The 25,558-nt window shown below is 39.3% G+C and overlaps 1 protein-coding gene across 2 annotated transcripts in view; it reads left to right on the top strand.

The window, feature by feature from the left end:
- Window positions 1–25,558, top strand: part of LOC117421526 (follistatin-related protein 5-like) — a 239,073-nt gene that overhangs the window by 113,717 nt on the left and 99,798 nt on the right. For both annotated transcript variants that reach the window (XM_034036037.3, XM_059031278.1), the window contains exon 6: window positions 16–136. In XM_034036037.3, the coding sequence (XP_033891928.3) occupies window positions 16–136 (121 nt within the window). The remainder of the gene's footprint in view (window positions 1–15; window positions 137–25,558) is intronic.

A 25,558-nucleotide genomic window follows, 5' to 3' on the forward strand; every position in this document is an offset into this window, starting at 1 on the left:
TTTCTTCCATATTAGGTAATAAAACAAGAAGGACTGGCTAAGGATCTCTCGGAGTGCACTTTGTTTGATCTGTTGAAATATGATGATTACAATGGTGATAAGCATTTGTCAAAGGAGGAGTTCTACAAGGCATTTGGTAAGTGTGCATCTATAGAATTCTAACTCAGCAATCTTTTTCTGAGGCTAACTTGTATTTTGGTAGGTTTTAGTCAATTCTAGTGGTGCAATCGGCAACCTAATTTCTTATTCGATTATCGTATAGGCATTTATCAATGTAACAGCACTAAAAGAAGAGCACTCAAGGTTTTAATGCAAACCGGCAACAGATGCATCGATCCATCAATATGTAATCGAAACTCGGGAAATGTAAGGACAGGTTATCACTAATCAATGCATTGATTAATTGTTGCACCCTAATAAAGTCAAAGTCATTAACAGACGAAGGCACAGCTGCCTTCCACTGTGAAGACTTGTTTGACCTCAATGTGAGCTGTTGTTTTTCATCTACATTTCTTCCTATGCAACATACTTATTCTTTCCCAAGTCCTGAGTTACAAGCTCCTGAGTAAATAATGTATAATGGCTACATGTTTAAGAGTACTCACTTACGGTAACAATTGCTTTTAGAATGTCTGTATTGTATAATTCAGCGTTCATTTTAAAAGTGGCCAATCTTAATATCATCGCCTTAATATTTTTAAACAAGATTTTCTGTGGACCTCATGTCATTGTATTTTAGTTTGTCTGGTAATGTAAATAGGTTGGTCAACTAAACATTCAATAAAATGATCATTTGCAGAATTATCTTTCAATAGAACACGAAACATGCAGTATTCAATATACAAATAAAATGTTTCCATCCTTTTATTTGTATACTGAATCTAAAAAATGCAGAATAATATTATTCTGTAACAAATTCAAAGATGTATTACCCTATATAAGGGGTTTAAAACCATACAAGCTGTGGTTTATGCCTATTCAGCTTGGCAGTGGTGGGTGTTGAATTTGTATTACTGTGTTTTGCTTCTGAGCCTTTCTAACAAATAGTAAAAGCTAAATTAAAAAAATGAAGAAAGAGTGGAAATAATTCACATAAAGAAGCTATGACACAAATAAAAAGCAAAGTGTAAAAAAATAGAATGCAACAATCAAAACGAATAGTGTGTAAGGGAGAATAACAACCTGCAGAAAGAAAATGGGAAATGAAGGTTACTAAAGTATATAGAGCCACTGACTGACAGTGAAATTACATAATTGATTCATTAAATTGAGAGAGTCTACCAGAAGGGGAATTTAAATGTTATAATCAAATGGGAGAACTTGTTCCAGATGTAAAGAACATACTAAAAACTGGAAGGAAGTCTACTTTTTAACAAATTGTAGTATCCAGATGAGCTCACTTTGTGGTTCTAACAATACTCAATATGTATTTCTTGGCCGCTGCACTTTTTTGGTCATTTTTACAGTACTGTTCAATATTCTTTACATGTCAGTAGTTTCCCACACCCACAAACAGTATGCGTGTTTATTTATGGCTCCTGGTTCCTTCCATAAATAACATGCAAACGGCAAAGAAGAGTTGGATCATTGCTTTGCACTTGTGAAGTTGTTTATCCTAGTGTAGTTAGGATGGCAAAAATTGTAGAACAGTGCAATCGGATGAACTTGGTAAAGCAACTGCATACAAAATAAATTACATCACTACAAGGATCCTTGCAAAATGGTAGACAGATACTGTATGCCAAACTGACTTGCCTATGGAGTGAATTAATTTAGAAAAATACCTCTGTTACACTCAATACCATATTTCTTGCTGATAATCAAAGTGATCCTGAGTAAAATGTACAGTATTGCTGTACCATTGTAAAAACAAAATTGTGCCAAAAAAAAAGAAAAGCAGAGCATTTTTCAAATGCTTTCCATCTGTTCAAACCAAGCAGTTTAGACTCTTGAGACTTGTTTGAAGAAATTGACAAATTTAACTTAGCTGAGTCTACACTGAAGTAACATCACTGTGCTGTGCTCACAAATTCACACTTCTTTTTCTGTGAAATGGCCTTTAATCCTTTTGGGATGGCAAATTGTGTCCTCAGGATTTTGTAACCTGTAACTCCATAGTCAGTAATTGTATTACCAAATCATTACAATGCTGATTTAAAAGGGTTTCAAAAAGTGTTAAATTAAGGACTAAAATGGGTGCACAGGACTGTCGGTACTTACGCCACTGGATCTTAGTCTAAATTGGTATTTTTCTTTTGGTATTTTAATATGTGAACTATTGGAGTGGTCTCACCTAATGGAGTGGTCATTTTTTATATAAATATATAAATATTGTGATATTATGGTATTAAAACAAAAATTCACAATGTTTGCCAATTGCTTGGTAATAAAAAGAAAATTCAAGGCGCAGCACAGAGTATTTTGCAGCGTCTCTCACACGGTACCTTATAGGAGGTGTGTCATATAACATAGTGTAAGAACACATTCATTCAAGTGTTGTAGAACTTGCAGTAGTATAACTTTAGTATAGGTTATGCAAGCCCTTTTAAAGACAGCTTCAAAGTTCTTATACAGTGCGCATGAAGATCCACATTTAAAAAACAATAACACAACATACAAATGAAATATATAATGGGCATTATATCGTACCAAAGACACCAAACATAACTATAGACTATCCAAATGTAAAAGGCACAAAACTTTTATGTGCATTTCTGGGGCACTCCTTACAGTATTTTAGTTTAATATTGGAACGTTCCAACTGTATATTTTCAGCTTCAGCCATCTGAGTGAAGTGCCGCAAAATATAAAATAATACATTTTTTATTATCAAATATTTTAGTCAGCATCTGAATCTAAGTGAGTGTTCACCCCATCTACAACGTAATTAAATGTAGACACTTAAATATCCACATATGATGCAAAAGAATCTGGTATATTTGAGACCTAAATAGTAGCTCTCTTTTTTTACCTACAAATTTAGAGAGAATTCAATAATTTACACAAGAATCAAGCACAATCCAGTAAAGTAAAGTTAGATCATTGAAGAAAAATTTCCACTTACTCCCATTCTACATTATGCATTACAAAAGTGTATATAAAATTACAGGTCGTATATTACATCAATATTTCATACTGTTAATACTTCATCCTAATAAATACTGTACATACAAATAAATCCATTAGATCAGGGGTAGTCAATTATTTTATGTGTTGGTGTGGGGAATAAAGGGTTGGCAGGGAGAGGGGTACAATTTCTCCCTGTAGAAACACATGGGAATGTGGCTGGAGCCGTGAATTGAATAAGTGATTAAATAATAAAGCCACAGCCATAGGGTGATCACGGGTATTAGAGGAAAGGGGCTATTTTTGTTGGTGATAGAGGTGGAGGGCTGTGTTCAGTGTTTCGTGCTGTGCTGTTTGTTTATGAAAGACCTTTTGTTTTGGCCCTTGTGCTTTTTATTTTGATTAAAAAGCGCATTAGCGCATTTAACCTTGCAGCTTTCTGTGTCTGAGTCTCTGTCCCTGCCATTATCATACTGTATGGGCTGAGAGCAACATTTTCACTCCTATCCCCATCGCCACAAATAAACACATAGCTATTACTCACGTTATTGGTTTCAGAGTTCAGCACAAGTTTAAAGGAGTTTTTAGTTTTGGGGAATTAAAACTAATGTCTTCTTTTCAGCGTAATGTCTGCCTTCCTTGCAGTTTTGTTACTGCTTCACTGTCTAATTGTATAACTACTGTATATGTTTCTGTGTTGTAGCAGACCAAAATATTGTGTTCCAACATTGCAAAAACAAAGTTTCATAAACAGAGCCACAGATTGCATTGCAGCCAGGCAATTATTTTGCACTGCGCCGTACGTAAGCTTAAGAACAATGCAAATTACTCAACACACACAAATAACGATCCGCAATTATGATAATGAGTGTCTCCATGAGCCCATCAGTCTATTTAGTGGTCGCACTTGCAGTTAGGAGTACAGAGAGCAGTAGTCGCTGTATGACATTTGTGGAACACGAAAATACAAACCAAAAAAACTGTCAGATGAAGGGCTGCAAAGTCCTCTTGGCGCATGGAAAAGAAAAAAACGTTTTCTTGAGAAGGAGCTGAGAGTCCTTACGGCTGACGTCACTAAGCATGATGAAACAAAGTTGTTTGGAAAAGCCTCAGCCAACATCAATTATGCTAGTATCCTTAGGAAATTATATGTATTGGCCTGCACTTTTTAGTTTGACATCCAGAAATGTGCCTAGCACTGAAAAGGTGGATTGGGCTATCCCTCCAGACATTCCAACTGTGATCTGAAGAGAACACAGCAATTTAACATGTGCAGGGATAGCGGTCCCTAGATTGACACTGGGGTCTAGCTTATCCCTCAATTCAGCTATGAGGTCAAGGATGACCTGCGGAGTGAGACGATAATGTTTTAGCACTGCATCCTCCGGCATCCCAAACAAAGTGACCCTGGGATTGAATATGCTGGGACTTCTTTGTCTTGCCCTTTTCCTCCGAATGTATTCCAGTCTCTCCTCAACAAGAGCCAAGTGTTGCCGCATCAGGAAGTGTATCACAGCAACCATCCTGAAGCCAATGACAGGTCTCTGCAGGTGTGTGCTTTTATACAGCTCTTAGTTACTCGCTTCTACAATGGTTTGCACCTTGTAAGAACAGGTGTAAAGTTTTTGAAGGGTCAGCAATTGCCTAAGTGCAACACCTTACATCACATCACATTATAATGTTTGCGCCCGCTTAGTGTCCAGATCCCGCCCAATTCCATGCTCTTTTCTTTATTTGAATGCATTTCAATATCATTTTAATGAATTAATGATGGCAAAGTGCAAATCTGATAACGGTTGCAGAACGCCAGGTGAACACCATTCTTTACATACGCCGCATTTTTAGTGACAGGTAAAATCACACTTTATGGCGGCTAAACACGATTTATGGCAGCATTATGGGGGTTTGTACCCGCAACTCACTTTGCGCGTAGCCTTACATCACCCCCTAAGTGTCAATGTTGATATAATGCAGATCTGGTATGATCTTGTACCATTGGTACAGCTTCACAAAAACAAAAAATCTATACTGATACAACCACTCTTTCTGTGTGTCAGTCTATACCATGAGGTCTGTGTATATGTGTGTCCGCTGTATCTGTATACTACTTTTCTATATATCAGTTCCAAGTCATAGTAATGTAAGCTTTGCAGCATTTTGCATTGCAAGTTTCACAGGGCTTACACTGCTGACTGTGACCTTCACCTGTCAAGCAGGATTGACAAGACTGAGACGCAAGCTGCGGTCCCCATGGCAATTGTTTCTAGCCAGTAGGATTTTCCTAATCCTGCAGGCAGGTGGCCAACATTCTCCACACAAATTCTAGACTCCTGCAAATGTCAAATGTTGACACTTTGCGTAGGTCATCTTGAACTATATTTCAGTTCAGTGTTCTAGGAATTGTTTCAGATTTTTATTTTTTTTTGGTTTGCTAGAAATACTGGTATTTACTGTGGGTGAATGTATAAATGCCAAATATCATACAATGATAATAACAATAATCAATGATAAGGACAATAGCCTATTTTACAGAAAAGCATTTAGTTAAGTCACAGATTACTTATATTAGATTAAAGTCAGGTCAATTTGTTGAGATACGGGATGTGTAGGGTGATCAGTAGGCTGGCGATATAAACATGGAGAATGTATTTAATGCACATGATGTTCAGAATGGGCTTATATATGATATATTTTACCATTCTCACTTATACTATCAGAACTGCTAAGTCCAGAATTGCTTGTATACACTAAGACAAAAAAAAACAACAAAAACAAATGGTATGTGGTATTTACACCTCATATATGACAAATGCGGCCCATATTAAATAGAGCTATGTCATTGAAACCTAAAGACAGGTTCATATTAGGACAGAGAGCGACCTCTCAGAGAGTTTATTTTTATTCAGGTCAATTCACAATAGGTTGCTTCATTTATTGAACTGAGGAAACATGTTGCCTCGACAGGTGGCCACAATAAACAGGCAGCACTTCAGTTTAAGACTTCACTCTAAGCCTATTAGCAAATACTGCACTGGCTGTCAAATATACAGATGGCTGCCATATGCAGTTTAAAAGATCTAATTTATCAATTACATTATAGGGCACTCTCTCATAGCCTGTGATTTCTAACAGTATATTAATTGTTTTACCAGCATACAAAGCTTATATTCATTTTCGGATTTCACTTTGCAAGACCGTGTATATATGTATATTTTGCATTCTTGTGATTTTGGTACAAAATACCCATCTTTATATGGCATAGTTTTTTAGATTTTAAAATATGAGAACACTTGTGTGCACTACACTAGTCTTTTTACTCTCCAAAACCTTTCTGCAAAGTGTCTTTAAGATTATGGGGGAAAATAAAACTGTTTTGTTTTATGCAAGACAGTATATTATATTGTCATTTATCCAAGATTAACTAATTGGAGGGTGTGGCAGAGTAAGACACACCCTGTAAATATTGTGGTGTTTGTGTGTGTTTTGCACAGCGCCGCCCGGGGGTGCCTGCACGCCGCCACCTGGGGATTTGTGAGGTTCACCAGCAGCAGTTTTTTTTAACAATTTAACAACCAATAAAACCTGTCGGTTTCAACAAAGTACTCTTTTAGAAATTCAGGATCGCTGCAAACCCATGAATTAAGTTAGTACGATACTATAACCAGTGCTGTTGGATAGCTACCGACTGCAGACCCATTAACATTGTAGCTTTGTTTTTTTCAATCACCACATTTATTTTTAAACTATAATATTTACAATTATGGAGGATATAACCGTTACTCAGTGTGTCTTGTTTTATTTAGGCATTTTCAAGTTATTAATAAAAGATAAATAAAAATTATTATTATTATTATTATTATTATTATTATTATTATTATTATTATTATTATTATTATTATTAATTAAACGGCAATGACTCCATTGTGATTTAGCAGTTGGTTCAAACAATTTAAGAACGATGCTGGATTGTAAATAAATATAAAACTATAAAGAGGATCCAGAAATAGGAAAATAGGGTTTTTATGCTGGGTTGTTTTTTGGAGGATAATAATAATAATAATAATAATAATAATAATAATAATAATAATAATAATAATAGCATCAGTAATAAAACAAACAAATGAGATGGATGCAGTAATTGTATCAATTAAATATGTGATTTAAACCAAGATTAACTGAGATAAAAAAATGTAATCGCAAGATTAATCGTGATTATTTTTTTTAATCTCTTGACAACACTAATATATATATATATATATATATATATATATATATATAATATATATATATATATATATATATACAGTGCCTTGCGAAAGTATTCGGCCCCCTTGAACTTTGCGACCTTTTGCCACATTTCAGGCTTCAAACATAAAGATATGAAACTGTAATTTTTTGTGAAGAATCAACAACAAGTGGGACACAATCATGAAGTGGAACGAAATTTATTGGATATTTCAAACTTTTTTAACAAATAAAAAACTGAAAAATTGGGCGTGCAAAATTATTCAGCCCCTTTACTTTCAGTGCAGCAAACTCTCTCCAGAAGTTCAGTGAGGATCTCTGAATGATCCAATGTTGACCTAAATGACTAATGATGATAAATAGAATCCACCTGTGTGTAATCAAGTCTCCGTATAAATGCACCTGCACTGTGATAGTCTCAGAGGTCCGTTTAAAGCGCAGAGAGCATCATGAAGAACAAGGAACACACCAGGCAGGTCCGAGATACTGTTGTGGAGAAGTTTAAAGCCGGATTTGGATACAAAAAGATTTCCCAAGCTTTAAACATCCCAAGGAGCACTGTGCAAGCGATAATATTGAAATGGAAGGAGTATCAGACCACTGCAAATCTACCAAGACCTGGCCGTCCCTCTAAACTTTCAGCTCATACAAGGAGAAGACTGATCAGAGATGCAGCCAAGAGGCCCATGATCACTCTGGATGAACTGCAGAGATCTACAGCTGAGGTGGGAGACTCTGTCCATAGGACAACAATCAGTCGTATACTGCACAAATCTGGCCTTTATGGAAGAGTGGCAAGGAGAAAGCCATTTCTTAAAGATATCCATAAAAAGTGTCGTTTACAGTTTGCCACAAGCCACCTGGGAGACACACCAAACATGTGGAAGAAGGTGCTCTGGTCAGATGAAACCAAAATCAAACTTTTTGGCAACAATGCAAAACGTTATGTTTGGCGTAAAAGCAACACAGCTCATCACCCTGAACACACCATCCCCACTGTCAAACATGGTGGTGGCAGCATCATGGTTTGGGCCTGCTTTTCTTCAGCAGGGACAGGGAAGATGGTTAAAATTAATGGGAAGATGGATGGAGCCAAATACACGACCATTCTGGAAGAAAACCTGATGGTCTGCAAAAGACCTGAGACTGGGACGGAGATTTGTCTTCCAACAAGACAATGGTCCAAAACATAAAGCAAAATCTACAATGGAATGGTTCACAAATAAACATATCCAGGTGTTAGAATGGCCAAGTCAAAGTCCAGACCTGAATCCAATCGAGAATCTGTGGAAAGAACTGAAAACTGCTGTTCACAAATGCTCTCCATCCAACCTCACTGAGCTCGAGCTGTTTTGCAAGGAGGAATGGGCAAAAATTTCAGTCTCTCGATGTGCAAAACTGATAGAGACATACCCCAAGCGACTTACAGCTGTAATCGCAGCAAAAGGTGGCGCTACAAAGTATTAACTTAAGGGGGCTGAATAATTTTGCACGCCCAATTTTTCAGTTTTTTATTTGTTAAAAAAGTTTGAAATATCCAATAAATTTGGTTCCACTTCATGATTGTGTCCCACTTGTTGTTGATTCTTCACAAAAAATTACAGTTTCATATCTTTATGTTTGAAGCCTGAAATGTGGCAAAAGGTCGCAAAGTTCAAGGGGGCCGAATACTTTCGCAAGGCACTGTATATATATATATATATATATATATATATATATATAATAATAACAATAAGATATATATACTAGCACTAAAAGATTTTTTTTCAATTTCCTTCAAATTTTTCAAATTTTTCAATTTCCTTCAAAATAGGGGTGCCTTGTCTAAGGAAAATGTGTAAAATTAATACCTTCCAGTGCTGAAACCGTATCAAGGAAAAAAGACCAGGTGTGTGGGGCCTTTGAAAAAAAAAAGTGTGTTCTCCCCCCTGTTGTTTTTCAACTTGCCCGCCACGGCTTTAGTCTGTGTGTCTCCCTGGTGTATACTGCGCGCTGACCAGGTGTGTGACACATGCGGTTTGGGTAGGCACCCCTGCACACGGACCTCGGTGCGCATAGCGCCCTCAGTGCTCAGTACACTCGATGTGCACAGTGCACACGGTGAATACGGTGCCTGGTGTTCACGGTGCTCATTGTGCACAGTACATGCCATGCATGGTCCTCGGGGCACTCAGTGGACATGATACTCGGTGCGCACAGTGCTCAATAGGCACAGGTGTCTAGTAACCCGGTGCTCATAGCGCTCTTGGTGCTCAGTACACTAGGTGCACACGGTGCCTTGATGCACTCTGCCTGTAGACCACTCCGCTGCAGGCTACGTGCTGCCCCAGTTGTGTGACTGCACGTAGTCCAGGCCAGACACCCTTGTCCAGTTGCTGGGATCAAGCCTGTGTGAAACAGCTCTCACTCGAGTTTTCTGGAGTTCCCCTGCAATTTTATTGCTGGAAGCTGGCTTGCCACTTCCCTGGAATCAGAAACTCTGCGTCTGTGGACTCAGCTATAAATGCTGCACAACTGCGCTGTGTTTACTCTTTTTCTTTTCAACAGCCTACATCGCTTTGCGATTGTAGTCTGCTCTTCTAACCTTACAGCACTCGCTGTTTTGTGTTTTCCTCTCCTATTTCAGTTAAAAAAAGAAAGAAAACGTGACGCTTGATCCTCCACCGGACTCCGGCTCTGCCACACCCCGCTGTGGAGATGACTCCACTGGATTGTCTCGGCCAGCCCTCTTGGTGTGCTTAAAAATTCAGTTCATCCGCATTACTGTGATGTCTGTTGTATTTACCCTCACAGCTTTTCTGTTGTGTAAGTGTATGTGTGGTTTTCTTTTACTGCCTTGTAGCTTGTTTCAGCCCGCCTACTTAAATTAAGCGCTGTTAGATTTTTAAAAAAAAAAATATAAAATAAGTTACCCGCGTTGCCATGGTGCCTGCTATTTTACCCTCACAGCTTTGCTGTTGTGTGTGTATGTGTTTTTTCTATTACTGCCTTGCAGTTAAAAAAAAAATATATATATATCCTACTCGGCACACTTGGTAATAACAATAATAATACAAATTTAAAGCTGACCCGCCTGGCGTGGTGACTGTTTCTCCCATAGCTGAACTGCTGTGTGTAAGCCTATATTTTTTTCCTATTACTGCCTTTGCAGTTAAAAAAAAAAAAAAAAAAAAGCAGTACACTTTTTCTTCCTGTCTAATATACCACAGCTCCTTGAGCCTGTGCTCCACTCCGGTATACGCTACGCACTTCCTCATTGTGTGACTGCACGCGGTCCAGAACCAGGTTATCGTCACACTGCACCCTAATGCAGCACCGTGCGCTCCCCTGTACTGCTCTCCTGATTGCCTACCGCAGCCACTCGAGCCTGTGTATCCACCCCGGTGTATGCTATGCGCTACCCCGGGTTGTGTTGACTACATGCAGTTAAGGCTAGGCGCCTCTCAATGCTTAGACGCACCATGCCTCGGTGCTAGCGCCCCAGCATGTCAATAACACCTGCACTGGGTGCCTCGATTCTTTGGTGCACCAGTACTGTATTCTACCTCACTCAGTGTCCTCAGTGCTTCTCCTTTGGTGCCTGAGTGCTTCAAAACACAGATCTACACCATCCAGTGTTTAAGCAGTGTCCTTGGGGCCATACAGACATCAAGCATGGCTAAATTCCACTCTTGCACATCCTGCACAAAGTCCCCTGCTAGCACAGCTGAGCCGTATGTGGCGTTGGGAGCCCCTGGCATGTTAGTCCAGTGCACAGGAAGTATCTCCGCTTCACCTTTCAGGGGAGCGTCTTCGAGTTTTCCATGCTGCCATTCAGCCTCTCCTTAGCCCCCCGCATGTTTTCAAAGTTCATGGATGCCATTCTAGCTCCCTTGTGGCTGCAAGGGATCAGGGTCATGAACTAACTGGATGACTGGCCGATCTGTCCCAGTCGCAGGAAGGAGCAGTGGCCCATATAGTGATTGTGACGAGCATCTGTTGAAGTACACAGTACATTTGGTATTGTGTTAAAAACTATTGGGTCTGATGGCCACAGCCTCATCAGCCACCCAACTGGGGTTACTCCACATGCGCCCGATCCAAGCGTGGTTCAGTGCCTTTGGCTACACCCCAAGCGCGACAGACACCGTCAGCTGACCGTATCTCGCCTATGCTGGGAAGCCCTACGCTGGTGGAGGCAAGCCTCTTACCTGAGCAAACGCGTAAGGATGGGAATTATACACAACCATCAGTTGGTGACGACAGACGCATCCAACTCTGGTTGGGGGGCGGTCTGGGCAGGCAGAAGAGTCCGCAGACTCTGGTCGGGTCGCTGGACATCCCTGCACATAAGTGCGCGGGAGCTGAGAGCGGTCCACCTCGCGCTTCAACATTTCCTTCCTTTGCTCCGGTCCAGCACGGACAACTTGTCAGTAGTGGTGTACGTGAACCACCAGGGAGGGCTTTGGTCCAGGGGTTACACCGCATAGCCTTTCGGCTGTTGATGTGGGCACAGAGGCACTTACTTTCCCTCCAGGCTGTCCATCTCCTGGGAATGATGAACTGGGCAGCGGACCTCCTCTCCAGGGAGGGTCCTCAACCATTAGAATGGCGACTGCACCCTCAGGTGGTGCAACGCATTTGGGAACACTTCGGGGAAGCCCAAGTCCATCTCTTTGCCATCACAGCCTTCCACATGAACCAGTCTGTGGAATTGGAGTCTTTCTATCCGCCTCCGTTTTTTTCAGAAAAGGATAGGAGATTGAACTTCCACTCTGCCCAGTGCGGGCATTGAGGTGCTATGTGGATAGGACAAGAGCTCTGCGTCTGTCATGGTATACGGACCCTAGGACAGCCCCTCTTGAAGCAGCGATTGTCGCACTGGATTGTGGACACAGTCTCGACTGCGTTTGACAATGTCGGCTTGCCTCCACCTGGGTGGGTAGCCGAGCACTGTATCAGAGGGTTGGCTACATCTTGGGCCATCTTCAGAGGGGCCTCACTGTTCGATATTTGTACTGCGGCTAGCTGGGCTACATTGCATACTTTCACCAGGTTCTGTCGCCTTAATGTGATAGATCCTTTCTTGCCTTCATTAGGCACGAGGGTCCTTGAAGCTGCATGCTTGCACTACTAACCTTGGGTTATGCTGTTCTAATGCATCCCTCATATGCTGCCGTTCCTTCAACCTCGCGACGGCTCTGGTATACTTTCCCATAAGTAATGTTTTGGTGCTCATCTTCGAATTGAAAGGAAACGTTAGGTTACTTACAGTTGCATCAGTCGCCCTCATGGGTTCGATACAAAAAGAGAACTTGGTTTCCATGGGCTGACTGTTTAATCCCTCGGGAGGCGGGATTGAGGACTTCACCCCAGGAAGGGGCCTATCAGCAGCTCTGATATAATGAGCTCAGTGAATACCTGCCAATAGGAGGCATATCCCATAAGTAATGTTATGGTGGTCGTCTTCTCTTTCAGGGAATGTGTTACTGCCTCGAGTATGTGCTATATGCATATTTTCTGGTTCTGTACACTTTGTTTGATGAGACCTTTTTGATAACCCCTATGGCTAACAGCTTCATCACAAAATATGCATTCTTCCTTCATGTCTTGTGCAGTAGTCAAACTCATATGAAAATGGGCTTCAAGCAAAACCTCTCTGGAAATGATGCATGACCTTTCATTTAGGCTAAAGTTCAGAGATAGTTCTCAATCCAAATGGATTGTCTATTGTGTTAAAGGTATGTATTTAATTTGATTAAAAGTACAAAATAAGTTCTCACTGAGGATTCTCACAAGGTATTGCAATTGTGTAGGCAGTGTATTCACCAAAAGTCTGTTTGGGAGAAAAATATCTGTTTTTTATTTAAAGTTTGTGGTGTTTATATAAATAAAATATTAACTGCAGGTCCATGGCATTTAGAAAAATGCATGGCTTTTTAAACACAGTCAGTTTGTTTTTGTTCAGGTTACACAGGTTTTATCCCTAGGTTCTGTTATAATAAATAAGAATGACATAATCAAGAAAAAAAGTGAAAGAATGCATTCTACAATATTGTTTACTGGCAACTAAAGTAATGCATTATAATGCTGGGAAATCAGCATTATCAGTACTACACAATGTCTAAGTAGACTTGAAAGAATCATAGGATTGTGTTCATTTTTAACAGCCGATTTCTTAAGAGAATTTGACCTTAGGGTCTGTAAGAGCTGCTGTTCCAGACACAATCCCAATTTCAGTATTATTTTATGCTTCGTAGTTGTTGTTTATTGATAATGAATATGCCCCTTCCAACCAGGTTCAAAATTAAGCATGCATTATAAGCACATATATGGGTAAATGGGAGGATTTGTTATTGAGTAAACTAGACAAGAAACCTTCAGAATACATAAGATATGTGGATGACATATTTGGAATATGGAGCAGAATCTCTTTTCTAGTTTCATAAAGTAGCAGATAGTATCAACCCTAACATTTTGGTGGATCTACAGTGGACAGAATCTGAAATACCTTGGTTAAACTTGATCAAGGATCTATTAAAACAGATCTTTACCCGAAACCTACTGATATGCATCAGTGATATGTATGAGCTCTGACTTGGGCATTAAATCAGTTTTAGTTGTTTTAGATGTAACTGCTGCCTTTGATACTGTAGACCACTCCATCTTATTGAATCATCTTGAAAACACAGTGGGACTGTCTGGCCTTGTCCTATCCTAGCTCAAATCTTATCTTTCCAATAGATTTCAGTTTGTCTCTATTGGGGAGGCAAAATCTGAAAGGTCTGAAGTTGTGTGCAGTGTTCCACAGGGCTCTATTCTAGGTCTTTTGTTATTTTCATTATATATGCTACTGTTAGGTGATATTATCCGCACACACAGTGTGAACTTCCATTGCTATGTGCTAAAGCCAGGAAATACTTCTGCTGGAGAGTTTCTTGCTGCTTGTCTGACAGACACCAAATATTGGATGTCTCAGAATTATTTAATGCTAAATTCAGATAAAACAGAGGTTATGCTAGTGGGCTCTCAGAACCAACTAAAAAATGTGGGATGTGGGAGCCCAACCGTAGTAATCTCTTATTACATCTTAAACTAGAAATAAAAAATGTGGGGTTCATCTTTGATCCTGATCTATCATTTGAGACTTATATTAGGGAAGTTACAAAAGTATATTTTTACCATTTGAGAAATATAGCCAAACTTAGACCAATTATTTCTGTATCTGATGCCAAGAGACTAATGCATGCCTTTGTTTCATCTAGAATTGATTACTGTAATGCACTTCTCTCTGGTGTCCCAAAAGGTGTGGAGTCTTGCTTACAGCTCATTCAGAATTCTGACTAAAACCAGGAAAAGTAAACATATTTAAGCAATAGTGCCTGTCGATGATGGCTCTACTGTGTGATAGTTGACCGAGATGGGAGTTATTATTATTATTATTATTATTATTTATTTCTTAGCAGACGCCCTTATCCAGGGCGACTTACAATTGTTACAAGATATCACATTATTTTTACATACAATTACCCATTTATACAGTTGGGTTTTTACTGGAGCAATCTAGGTAAAGTACCTTGCTCAAGGGTACAACAGCAGTGTCCCCGACCGGGGATTGAACCCCCGACCCTCCGGTCAAGAGTCCAGAGCCCTAACCACTACTCCACACTGCTGCTGAGTTATGCATCCCAAGCTGAAGGCGAGGGTGCTAACGAAAGTCAAGGTCAACTATCACATGGCAGAGCCATCATAGAAAGGGCACTATCGCTATTAGAAAACGATTTTTACCATAGTTTTCTTTATTTTTTTGTGATCAAATGTTTTTATTGGAAGTACACAGAACAACACAGAAATACAACAAAAACACGAACATATGAACTCCTCATTTTACTATTTTCACCCACTCCCACCCTCCCCTCCCTCTCCCAGGTGGCTACCCCCTCCCTTCCACAACCCTCCTATAAGAACCTTAAGAACCCCATTCAAACCAAATCTGCCATAGTTTCCCAGGCCTGAACCTTTAGGATCTTTATCTTTTTTTAGTGAAAGGGAAATGATAGCAGTGCTCACGTCTCTGTGAAAAGAGCCACTAACAGTAGCAGTTTGCATCATATCCAGCAAAAGAGGACCCAGTTGGGTCCAGAAGGTTAGAAAAAATTCAGGAGGAATACCATCAATGCCCGGAGATTTCCCCTTGCTCACACTGTGGAGCGCATCTTGCAGTTCAGTTATGGACAGAGGCACGAGCGCTGTAGACTAGGCATGGCATTTGAAGGTTTTGGAGGAGTCGCATACAGGTATCCTTATCAAAGTGAATATCAGAAATACAGAGGTTGGAATAGAAGGAATGAAATGCAGAGTTTATTTGAGAAGGATCTGTCAGATTAACTCCATGTGTGGATTTAACAGTTAAAATGTCTGCAAAGCGCTCGTTTCTACGCAGACTCAGAGCGAGCAAGTGGGAAGGACTGCTACCATTGAAATAATAGTTTTGTCTTACCTTGTGGATAAGAAACTTAGCCCGCTGCATAAGCAGCAGGTTAAGCTCACTCCTGATAAGGTTGAGTTTGAGCTCAATGGTTTTAGAGGGTGAGCTTTGTTGAGTATGTTCTAGAAAAGCCAATTTAGTCTCCAGTTCAGAGATTTAGTTGGAAGCGAATAGAGTAGAATTATGTTTAATAAATCTGTTAACTGAATCCCACAAAATACAGGGGTCATCAACAGAACCAAGGTTAAACTCAAGAAATTCATCCAGTTTAGTTTGAAACACTGTACGAAAGGATGCATTTTGTAATAAAGTGGTGTTAAAGCGTCATCTAGGGGCACGAGTCAGGGTGTTGGTTAGTATAAATTTACAATAGCTCGCATGATAGTCAGACATGGACATGGGCAAAATCTCAGTGTTATGCACTTAAGCAAAGAGAAAGCGTGTTGCAAAAATAAAAAAGATTTATGTCTCAATGAAAAAAAATGTGTGCATCGATATCTGAAACAAACTCCCTTCTTGTGCATTCGATCTGTCTAAAATATGGTTCGTAACGGCGTTCATATCAACACTGAGGACCAAAGAAAAATCAAACAACTCCAATAATAGTTTAGTCAGTGAAATAAAAAAAAACGGAGTCAAAAATCGTAGGGGCGTACACTGAAACAAAAGCCACCCTATTGCCAGAAATGATAGACTTCAAATAAGTTACCCGCCCCATTTCATCTCCCCCGATCCCCAAGTCATGACTTGAAGATTATGGTGTAAAACAATCAATGCATCACTGGTTTTGTTATCAGCCGAGGAGGAAGCCGCCACATACAAATATTTGTTAGCAAATCTAGGGACGTCTTGCTGCTTAAGATGAGTTTCTACGTTGTGCATTTAGTAGGAGAATTTAAAATGTGCACATTCCAGGATAGGACAGAAATACTAGTCATAGGAATTAAAAATAAGTTTAACAGTCAGCAAAATACAAACATGATATCGTGTGAGTAAAGCTATTGCAGAGACAGTCCTAGCAATATAAGAAGATAGAACAACATTAAAACTCCCCCCCATCCCAAAAAGTAGCCCCCAGTATCATCACCCTCCCCCCACAGGAAAAGACCACCCCAAAGAACCATGTATATGGTACTGGGAAAAAGCACATCCAGTACCCCCCACCCTACATAATATGTATCCGTGGCTCTGGTGGATAGGGCAAACAAAGCTCCACCCCCTCACCCCTTGCTACCACCACGACAAAATATATTGTAAAGAACCACATGCTACAAATATCCAGCACAACTACACCAAACTTCTCAGAGAAGTAAAATTTTTACCTTAGTTAAGTCGTGAACATTTCAAGTCTAAGGATAGAAGTTCAAATGAGTACAACACAAATACCATAAAAAAAGAAAAAAATAATAATCATCAAAATCCAGAACAGTTCTTTCGAAAGATATTCGATTAGTAAGAGCTGATCCCCGTTGTCAACCGACGTATATCGAGTGAAGAGATCCGAGTACCAGGACAGAGATTGGGACAGGCGTTGCACAGCAGAGCCAACCTTCTTCATCCCATCAGAGTGCGTTCTGTCAGCAAAAGCAGGGGAAAGGCTATGAACCTGGAATGGGCCAGGGAGGTCAAGAGAATCCAAAAAGGCATGGGCATCATCAGGAGACTGGGACAGATGAACCATGGAGTTGTGGCTGACCTTGAGAGCCGCTGGGAAGAGCAGAAACATCTGCAGGCCATGGGAGTGTGCAAAGGCAATAGAGTGGGAGAAGGCCCTGCGGCGCTGAGCAGTGAAGTTACTGTAGTCTGGACAAAATGTAAGTTCACTGGCCGCAACAAGAAGTGTCCTTCCTGGCTGCTTGCAGTATAGCTTGGCGGTCTGAATATCTCAGGAGATTAAAAATAAGCGTGCAAGGCTTATCTTTGGTCAGAATAAATACGATGTGCACGCATTATTTGAATATCTTTACCAGACAGGGTCGGAAACCACAGTGGGAGTGATTTGGTCAAGACATCAATGGTGTCAGAGCCCTCAGCTCCCTCTTTCAGGCTGATCAGGCGAAGATTATTTTGTCGGTTTCTGTCCTCAAGATCCACCATCTTTGTCTCCATCCGATCGATCCTGCTTTTACAAGCTGCCATATCCTTCTTGTTATACACATGAGTGCGAAGAGTAGCCAAATCAGATTTAAGGGTCTTGAATTTCAGAGTGAAGCTCTTTCTGCAAAGCGGCCAGCCCAGAAGCAGTTTCAGCCCCGTATTTTCAATCTGAGACAGCAGGTGTTTCAAAATATTGACGAGTCTGTGACATACAGGCCTCTATAATGGCGGACAAGTCTGGATCCAGCTTGCTTTTTTTTCTCTTGGACAGAGAAGAAGAATGAGACAGAGAAGAAGAATGAGACGTAGGTCTCTTTTTCGAAGTACACGACATTCTGAGGCAAATCAGACGTTGATCAGTGATATATTCAGATATTGTAGGTAACAAGGGATTGTTCCCTTTTAAAAAGTGAAATAAGCAAGGGTAGGTGAGCAGGAAAAGGGTCTAGGCTGCCATTGCTCTCGCAGGTCACGCAGGATGACATACATATAAAGAGAAAAACAATTTGTTTTTATTCAGTAAATCAATTTTTGTTTTAATTTTTTAAACCCTTATGAATAGCAAGTAGCCCCACATCCTGTGATCTAAGAGTGTGATTTGGATGATACAGGGTCAGTAGCTCCTGCAAATAATCAGGACATTGCCTGAGAAATGAACAGCAATTACTGAACAGTCCGTGTACGATGGAGTCTGAACTACCAATACAATCTCTCACTAAATACCACTCTAAGATGCCTCCTAACTCACCATGTTTCTACCTTCAGCCAAAACCTTTCCTCTCCTGTCCGCATCTCGCTTTGTTGTTGTTAAAAGATCCTGTGTCTGTGCTCCAGTTGAGCTGGCAGTCTGTGATTGGCTCTCGGCAGGTGCAGGGACAGGATTGGTTGCTTTCATCGATGCAAAGTATTCATTGGTTGGTTTTGGTGGTTAATACAATTTATTTGGACCAATTGTGCATTTGTTTAGTATTTACTGTCCAATAGATGTGAACTACACTTAAAAAATACAGCAAGTCAAAAAGAAAAAGCCAGCACTTGCGTGGATTGATTTTAAATTTGATTCATAGTTGGTGCTGAGACATTCCACCGGGCATCTACCGTCTATTAGAGCCCGCTAGAACTGAAAGTTGATTGGCTGACAATACTGAATTGTTTTCTAATACCTATTTTAGCCTCCTTACACCGGCTCCCTCTGCAGTATAGAATAGATTTTTTGATTTTGCTGATAACCTATAAAGCCCTAAATGGATTAGCACCTAGTTATTCCTAGGGTCAACAAAATTAACATGGGAGGAAGGGCTTTTTCATGCAGAGCCCCTAAATTATGGAATGCCCTCCCTACTTTCATCAGGGAAGCTGGGACTGTTACAGTTTTTAAGTCACGATTGAAAATATACTTTTATAAAATGGCTTTCTTATCTTAGTGGGTTTTAATGTAACTTTAAATTGCTGCTTTTTAACATATTATTTTATATACTGTTATTTAAATATGCTATTTAATATGTAGCAGTTGTGTGTGTGGCATGCCTGGGGATTTTTATACAAATGTGTTGTGTTGTGTTTTTGCAATGTACTGTACAGTCCTTTGCGATACTTTTGTATGAACAGTGCTATATAAATGCAATAAATAAGTAAATATGTCATCTGCACATCCCATCCATACAAAAAGAGCCATTCCAAAAGGACTAGATATAAGGATAAAACTAATCTGAAAATGGCTATACAAAACAGAGAAAGGAATTGAAAATAAATCTTAAAAAATAGAAGATAAAGAACATATTATTGAGAATTAAAAAGAGTTGACAAACTCAATAGAAATGAACTACTTGAGTATATAATGCAAGAGAAAAGAAGGTTGAAAGAATACCATTCATAATTACATATTCTAAATTATTACCCACAATTTAAAACATAGTTTGGAAGCATTTACACATACTTCATAAAAAATAAACATATTTCAAACGCTTAGATAGTGGCTTTTAGAAGGGATGCAAATGTAGCTGACATTTTGGTCCACAGAAAACATAAACGAATCGTAGACACATTAAAGGACATTAAAACCTGTAAGATATGCAAATATATTTAGGATTAAAAAATTCTAAATATTCTGTGCTTCCCCCCAGTAGGGGAAAATGGTGTGCTAACAAGGGACAAGCCCTCATGGGCCAAATGGCCTTTTCTTGTTCTCAAATTTTCTTTCTCATGTTCTATGTTCTAAAAGTTTTCATAATGCAAATATTCTCACATATTTAATATAATGGTTAATGTATTCCTAGACTTAGGGAAAAATATGCAAATGACTGAATTGGTTTTAAATTTAGAAATAGCAGCAGTAAAACAATAAACCTCAAGGTAGTTCCAGGATCCAGTTGGAATGCATTGTGGACTGTGGCCCTTAAGCTTTCAGGATCAGGCACTGATGTTTTCTTCTTGGTAAGACACATGACAGTAAAGCCTAAAGTAATTACAATGCAATAGAATATATACACATAACCTGTTATGTGAGGTTTTCACATGTAAAAGCCTAATCTGTATGTTTTTATTAAAATTGTATTGGCCTATGGTCACTGGTTTTACTTTAATTTCCTGTGTGACCAAATTAGGATGTGTAGTTATATGATTTAGAACACGTTCTTAAATAGATTTAAAAAATGTACTTTCTAATTACTGACTACATTGGCCTATTATACATTGCCTTCCATAGTAACATGATCTTCAGCGTGTAACACCTCCTGGTGATGTTTTTTTTAGTTATAATTCTTTAAATTCCAGTTTCTAGCAACATAGCTCATTCTAGCTTGGTAAAGACATACAGTAATGGCTGGTTAAATAAATAGCACATCACACCAACTTCAATTGTGCTGCAAATTGAGACGGCTGATTTCGTGTCACTGCGGTCGGAACATGCAGTTGCCAGTGTAATTGATTTATCCAAATATGGTTGTGCTCTATCGATTGTACTGTGTTTCACCAACAGCACTGTGGAAAGAAAAGTAAAAAACAAACATAAAAAAAAAACATTTAAAATAACAGAGAATAAGAAAAAAAAAAACTCACACTTGTTGTGATTGTTTTAGTCTATTTAACTAACTGAACCCCAACTGATTTTATGTATTTTCTGTTGTATACAGAATACATAAAAGTACCTTTAAACAAACACAATGAACAGTTTAGCAAACAAAAATATTTATAACAGAACACTTGTACCTGTACAACATTGTTAAACTAAGAATGCAGCTATTAGTTATTTAGCATCTAATTATCTGGATCTATGAATTTATTCAAATTCAAAATATGGTAGTGTATATAATATTTATTTTGGCTTAATGGAACTTGTAAAAAGCTGTAGGGTCCTGCAGAACATTCAGCCAACAGCAACACTGTTCACTGTCAAAGTGAATGATAAGCGTTTCATTGCCATGAATAATTCATTCAAGCTACACTAAAGATTCCGTTTGTTTTAGCTTGCATTGAACTAAACAAAATGTCTTTAATTACATTTTGTCACTGATATGAAAAAAATGTTCATATTCAAGATGGTCACTAAAACTTTGAAGATACTTTTTAGGCAATAAGTTAATGAGAAATATACTTGGAGAAATTATCAATAATAAAACTACTGAAAAATAATGTGGGTCTGATGTTCGGTGTGGCCTTCACATAAAAGGATTAAGGTCGCTGCATGTGGCAGATTGGCAGTGCCAAAAGAAAAAAAAAACTGTTAATACCTGATAGTGTTTTACAGAGTTATTTTGAGGGATACTATAATATAAGCACAGTAAAGAGTTTGGGCTTCTGTTCTCACCGCTATGTATTACATACATTTCATTTGTGTTGCCGCTGTCAGCCCCTTGGGCTACTGATTTAAGCTTTGACGGGTGACATACCATTTGCCCATGAACATGGGAAGGTTTATTGTGTCAAGTGCCTTCCTTCTGTGGTCTCCAGTGATTTGACAGACAGGCATGAGAAATTGCAGAAATTGTTTCCAGTAAGTGGGCTGTACTGCATATTCTATTAAACGGTCCTACTGCAAGCAATAAAATGTCCTAGTCTAATACAATAGTCTAATACAGTATACAGTATTAAAAGCAAAGGCTGCTTTTTTTTTTTTTTTTTTTTTTTAATGAATGTATAATTTCAAAAGGGTATTTATTTGAGACATAATTCATATGATTACATTTTTCCTGTCAGGTTTTGTTTTGCATATATATTATTATTATTTATTTCTTAGCAGACGCCCTTATCCAGGGCGACTTACAATTGTTACAGCATATCACATTATACATTATTTCACATTATACAGATATCACATTATTTTTACATACAATTACCCATTTATACAGTTGGGTTTTTACTGGAGCAATCTAGGTAAAGTACCTTGCTCAAGGGTACAACAGCAGTGTCCCCCACTGGGGATTGAACCCACAACCCTCCGGTCAAGAGTCCAGAGCCCTAACCACTACTCCACACTGCTCATCAACATTCTGGAATTTTGTTTAAAAGACTACTTGTTTGTTTTTTATCAACTTCTTAAAGCACTGTTTTTTTTTTGTATTCAGCCGATGAAGGACTTGTAGTCTGAAACGTCCTGATAATTGATTTTTAATCAATTATTCTACCTTTTTATGCACTTGAAATATCCTTTTCTCTCTTTTTTTCTTTTTTCTTATTGATCATTTTGGTACACAGCAGTTGTCCTTTTTTCTCAGACTTTACATATATTACCCCTTCATTTCAAGTGGCTTTTTATGTTTAAGGTTTATCTCTACAGTTTATATGTAGAGAGACGATATCAAATGATCGTTTGTGCTATGCGCTTTTTATTTGCCGCAGGCAGATGTCCCAATAAAATCACAAGCCCCGATAGGGGTGAGTAGTTTGTGTAATGTTTAGGTGATGTTACCGTGATCAAAGAAGTCAATAATATCTTGTAGGTAATGTTTTTCACCAAATGTAGTTTATTACACAAAAAGCAGAAGTCTAACAGCATCACAGTATAGTGAAACTCAAAGTACTGGGTGAACCTCAACGGCACAGCGAATCACAAAGGATTTCTGCTTTACAGTTCTAATTATACTGGAAGCAAGCAATAATTTATTAGCATACAGCCAATCACATGCCGCTAACATCCCAGACTTACCCAATAATAGCTAGCTCATTTTTAGTAGAAACATAGTGTATTTCAGGGGGCTGGAACCGGGACTCCTTCCCTGAGTCATCCTGCTAAAATATCTGTCAATCAACCTCTAATTACCTGCCAGTCACCCTATTTAAACCGTTGCCAGCTTCCTAATTCTTGTCTTGCTATTCAGTTTCCTCCATCCTCCCTTCCTCCTCCACTTTGCTGCATCACCTCTGCAATGGTCCCCTTGGGGGGCAAGTGAAGCTCACTTCCCGACCTTACAGGCCGACGAGAGGAAGGCTCCTGCTGGCCAAAGGGTACCCCCGGCCATAACTTTAACTATATATGCTGCTAATCTATTCATTGGCACCCGTGCCAGTCTCCCCCTTCGGAGAGAAACCTGCTCCCAACTTTCGAGCTAATCATTTGACTCAACTTATCAAAGGTGGCTCTCACAGCTTGGGGGGGAGACCCATGGCCCTCTTTGTGTTTATTTCTTATTCTCATTTCCAGTGCTTTTGTTCTCCCTGCGTAGATTGCAAGGCTCTCCATACAGCCTCAGAGCATCAGCCAGGTCTGACCTCTCTTGACTAGACAACTCAGTAAACCAGGGAGACCTTGGTTCATCCTACTATCCTTTCTTAGTTTCCCCTTGGGGGACGTCCTCGCTTCCCAGCCTTGGAGGTCGATCGGTTCTGCCTCACCTCAGCGAGGGTGGTTCTCTGAGTAGTCAAGGGGAAACCCCTATTCTGTTACTAAGTCACAAGCACTTTATCTTTATTCAAGTAGTCCCGCAGGCCTGGTTCCTGCCTTGTGAATTACTCTAAACTATTTTTATTACCCTACACTAGCCTTTTAAACCAGTCCTAACTGATTCTAGGTTTGAGCAACTTAAAATAGATAATATCTTTTTAAACCAGTTCTAACTAATTCCAGTTTTGAACATAGCCTTGTTATCTTTATGGCGTCACACACACACCCCACCCTCAGGTTCAGGCTACTGCTGAGGGACTTGTATGCACTAATTTCAACTATAAGTGAATATTTAAATATATACATACCAATTTCACCTACATTCCCCACTTGTACCTGGCCTGACAAATACCTGAGGACACGAGAGATTTTCTGGAAGTGTCTGATGACTATCTTGGGTCTACCAGGTGCATACCCAGTTCTTACCCATTCATCATAAGACATACATTCTACCGGGCAACGTCATCAAATTCATTGTCAGTCAAGCTGACTATTATAGCACAGTATTGCCATCTCCTTCTTCCCTTTACTTCCTAACAGGCACACTCTGTGTCCATACTCATTGGCATATCCCTGGTAAATGAATATGTATATCCTCACTAGTGCACCTATATTAGTGCCTACCATCCTTCGACATGTTAGCCTTATAATAATGCCTGATCCAGCTGGTGCCTTATCAGATGAGTGAGTTGCTTGCGGTGACTGGCCACCAAACAACATAATTGCAACATTAAACCATTAACAATGATTACAATAGACAATTGAATTAGAATCCTCATTTTGAGTGACACCTCCCATTTTGTTAACTTTTCTTCTGTAGCACTATGTGCCTTTAACAATTGCATCATTTTGTTTTTGGCTGCTTTTTGCAACGTTACCCAAATCTTTTGGTCTGCATGATTACTGTGTAATTTTTGTATCCCTATAAGCTGCATGTGCATAGATTAATTTCTTATTACCCTTATCATTAGTTAGTAACCATGGCGATAAAGCACCACGTTTTACCATAATACTGAATAACTTTGAAAATGTGCACAGTCTTAGTGGTCAATAGGGTGCATTTACTAGATTCTGGTTGATTATCCCCATTTTAATTATATTACCAATTCTTATGCATATCAGAATCTTTTAAAAAACTAGAACAAAAACTAAAAGAAATGATCATGACACGATTCCTGGAAAGGGTTAATTACACAGTTTTTTGCCCCTAAAGCACTACGAACTAATGCATGCGTGTTTGTGGCTGTTGGTCAAAATAATCAAGTTTGAAGGTTGTTGTACGTCATGGCCGGAGCAGGGGAGAAGGGAAGGGAATGGAAGCCAGCTGACCGCATGCATTTCTGAGCGTTCTGCTTTCACATTTTTTAAATGGTCAGTTTGAGAAATAAACTTTGTTCAACAGCTGACCCTGCTTTAGTACAAAGCTTGTGCTACATACTGTTTTACATAATGATAAAGTTGTTCTTAAATTACTGTGGCTGATTCTTTGGCTGAAGAGATGTTATCAGCTCATCATCTAACCATGGAATCTTGTGCAATTAAATTACTTAAACTCCTGATGGTAGACAATCTGGAGCTCTGCATTATGATTTCTCATTTCTTTGTGCTTCAATGGTACAAACAGATTGATATACGATGGTACGATTGACAGAGCATTGTGTTTTGAGGAATCATATCGTCATAAAGAACTGTTGGCGCATACCAGTGGCAAGCCTGTCGCATACCAGGTACACATACCACAGGTTGAAAACCACTGGTCTAGCCGGTCAAGTCAAGTGGCTCCGCTACAACAATTCATGTAGAAA

The sequence above is a fragment of the Acipenser ruthenus genome, chromosome 1 (assembly GCF_902713425.1).
Source record: "Acipenser ruthenus chromosome 1, fAciRut3.2 maternal haplotype, whole genome shotgun sequence".
NCBI classification, from domain to species: domain Eukaryota; kingdom Metazoa; phylum Chordata; class Actinopteri; order Acipenseriformes; family Acipenseridae; genus Acipenser; species Acipenser ruthenus.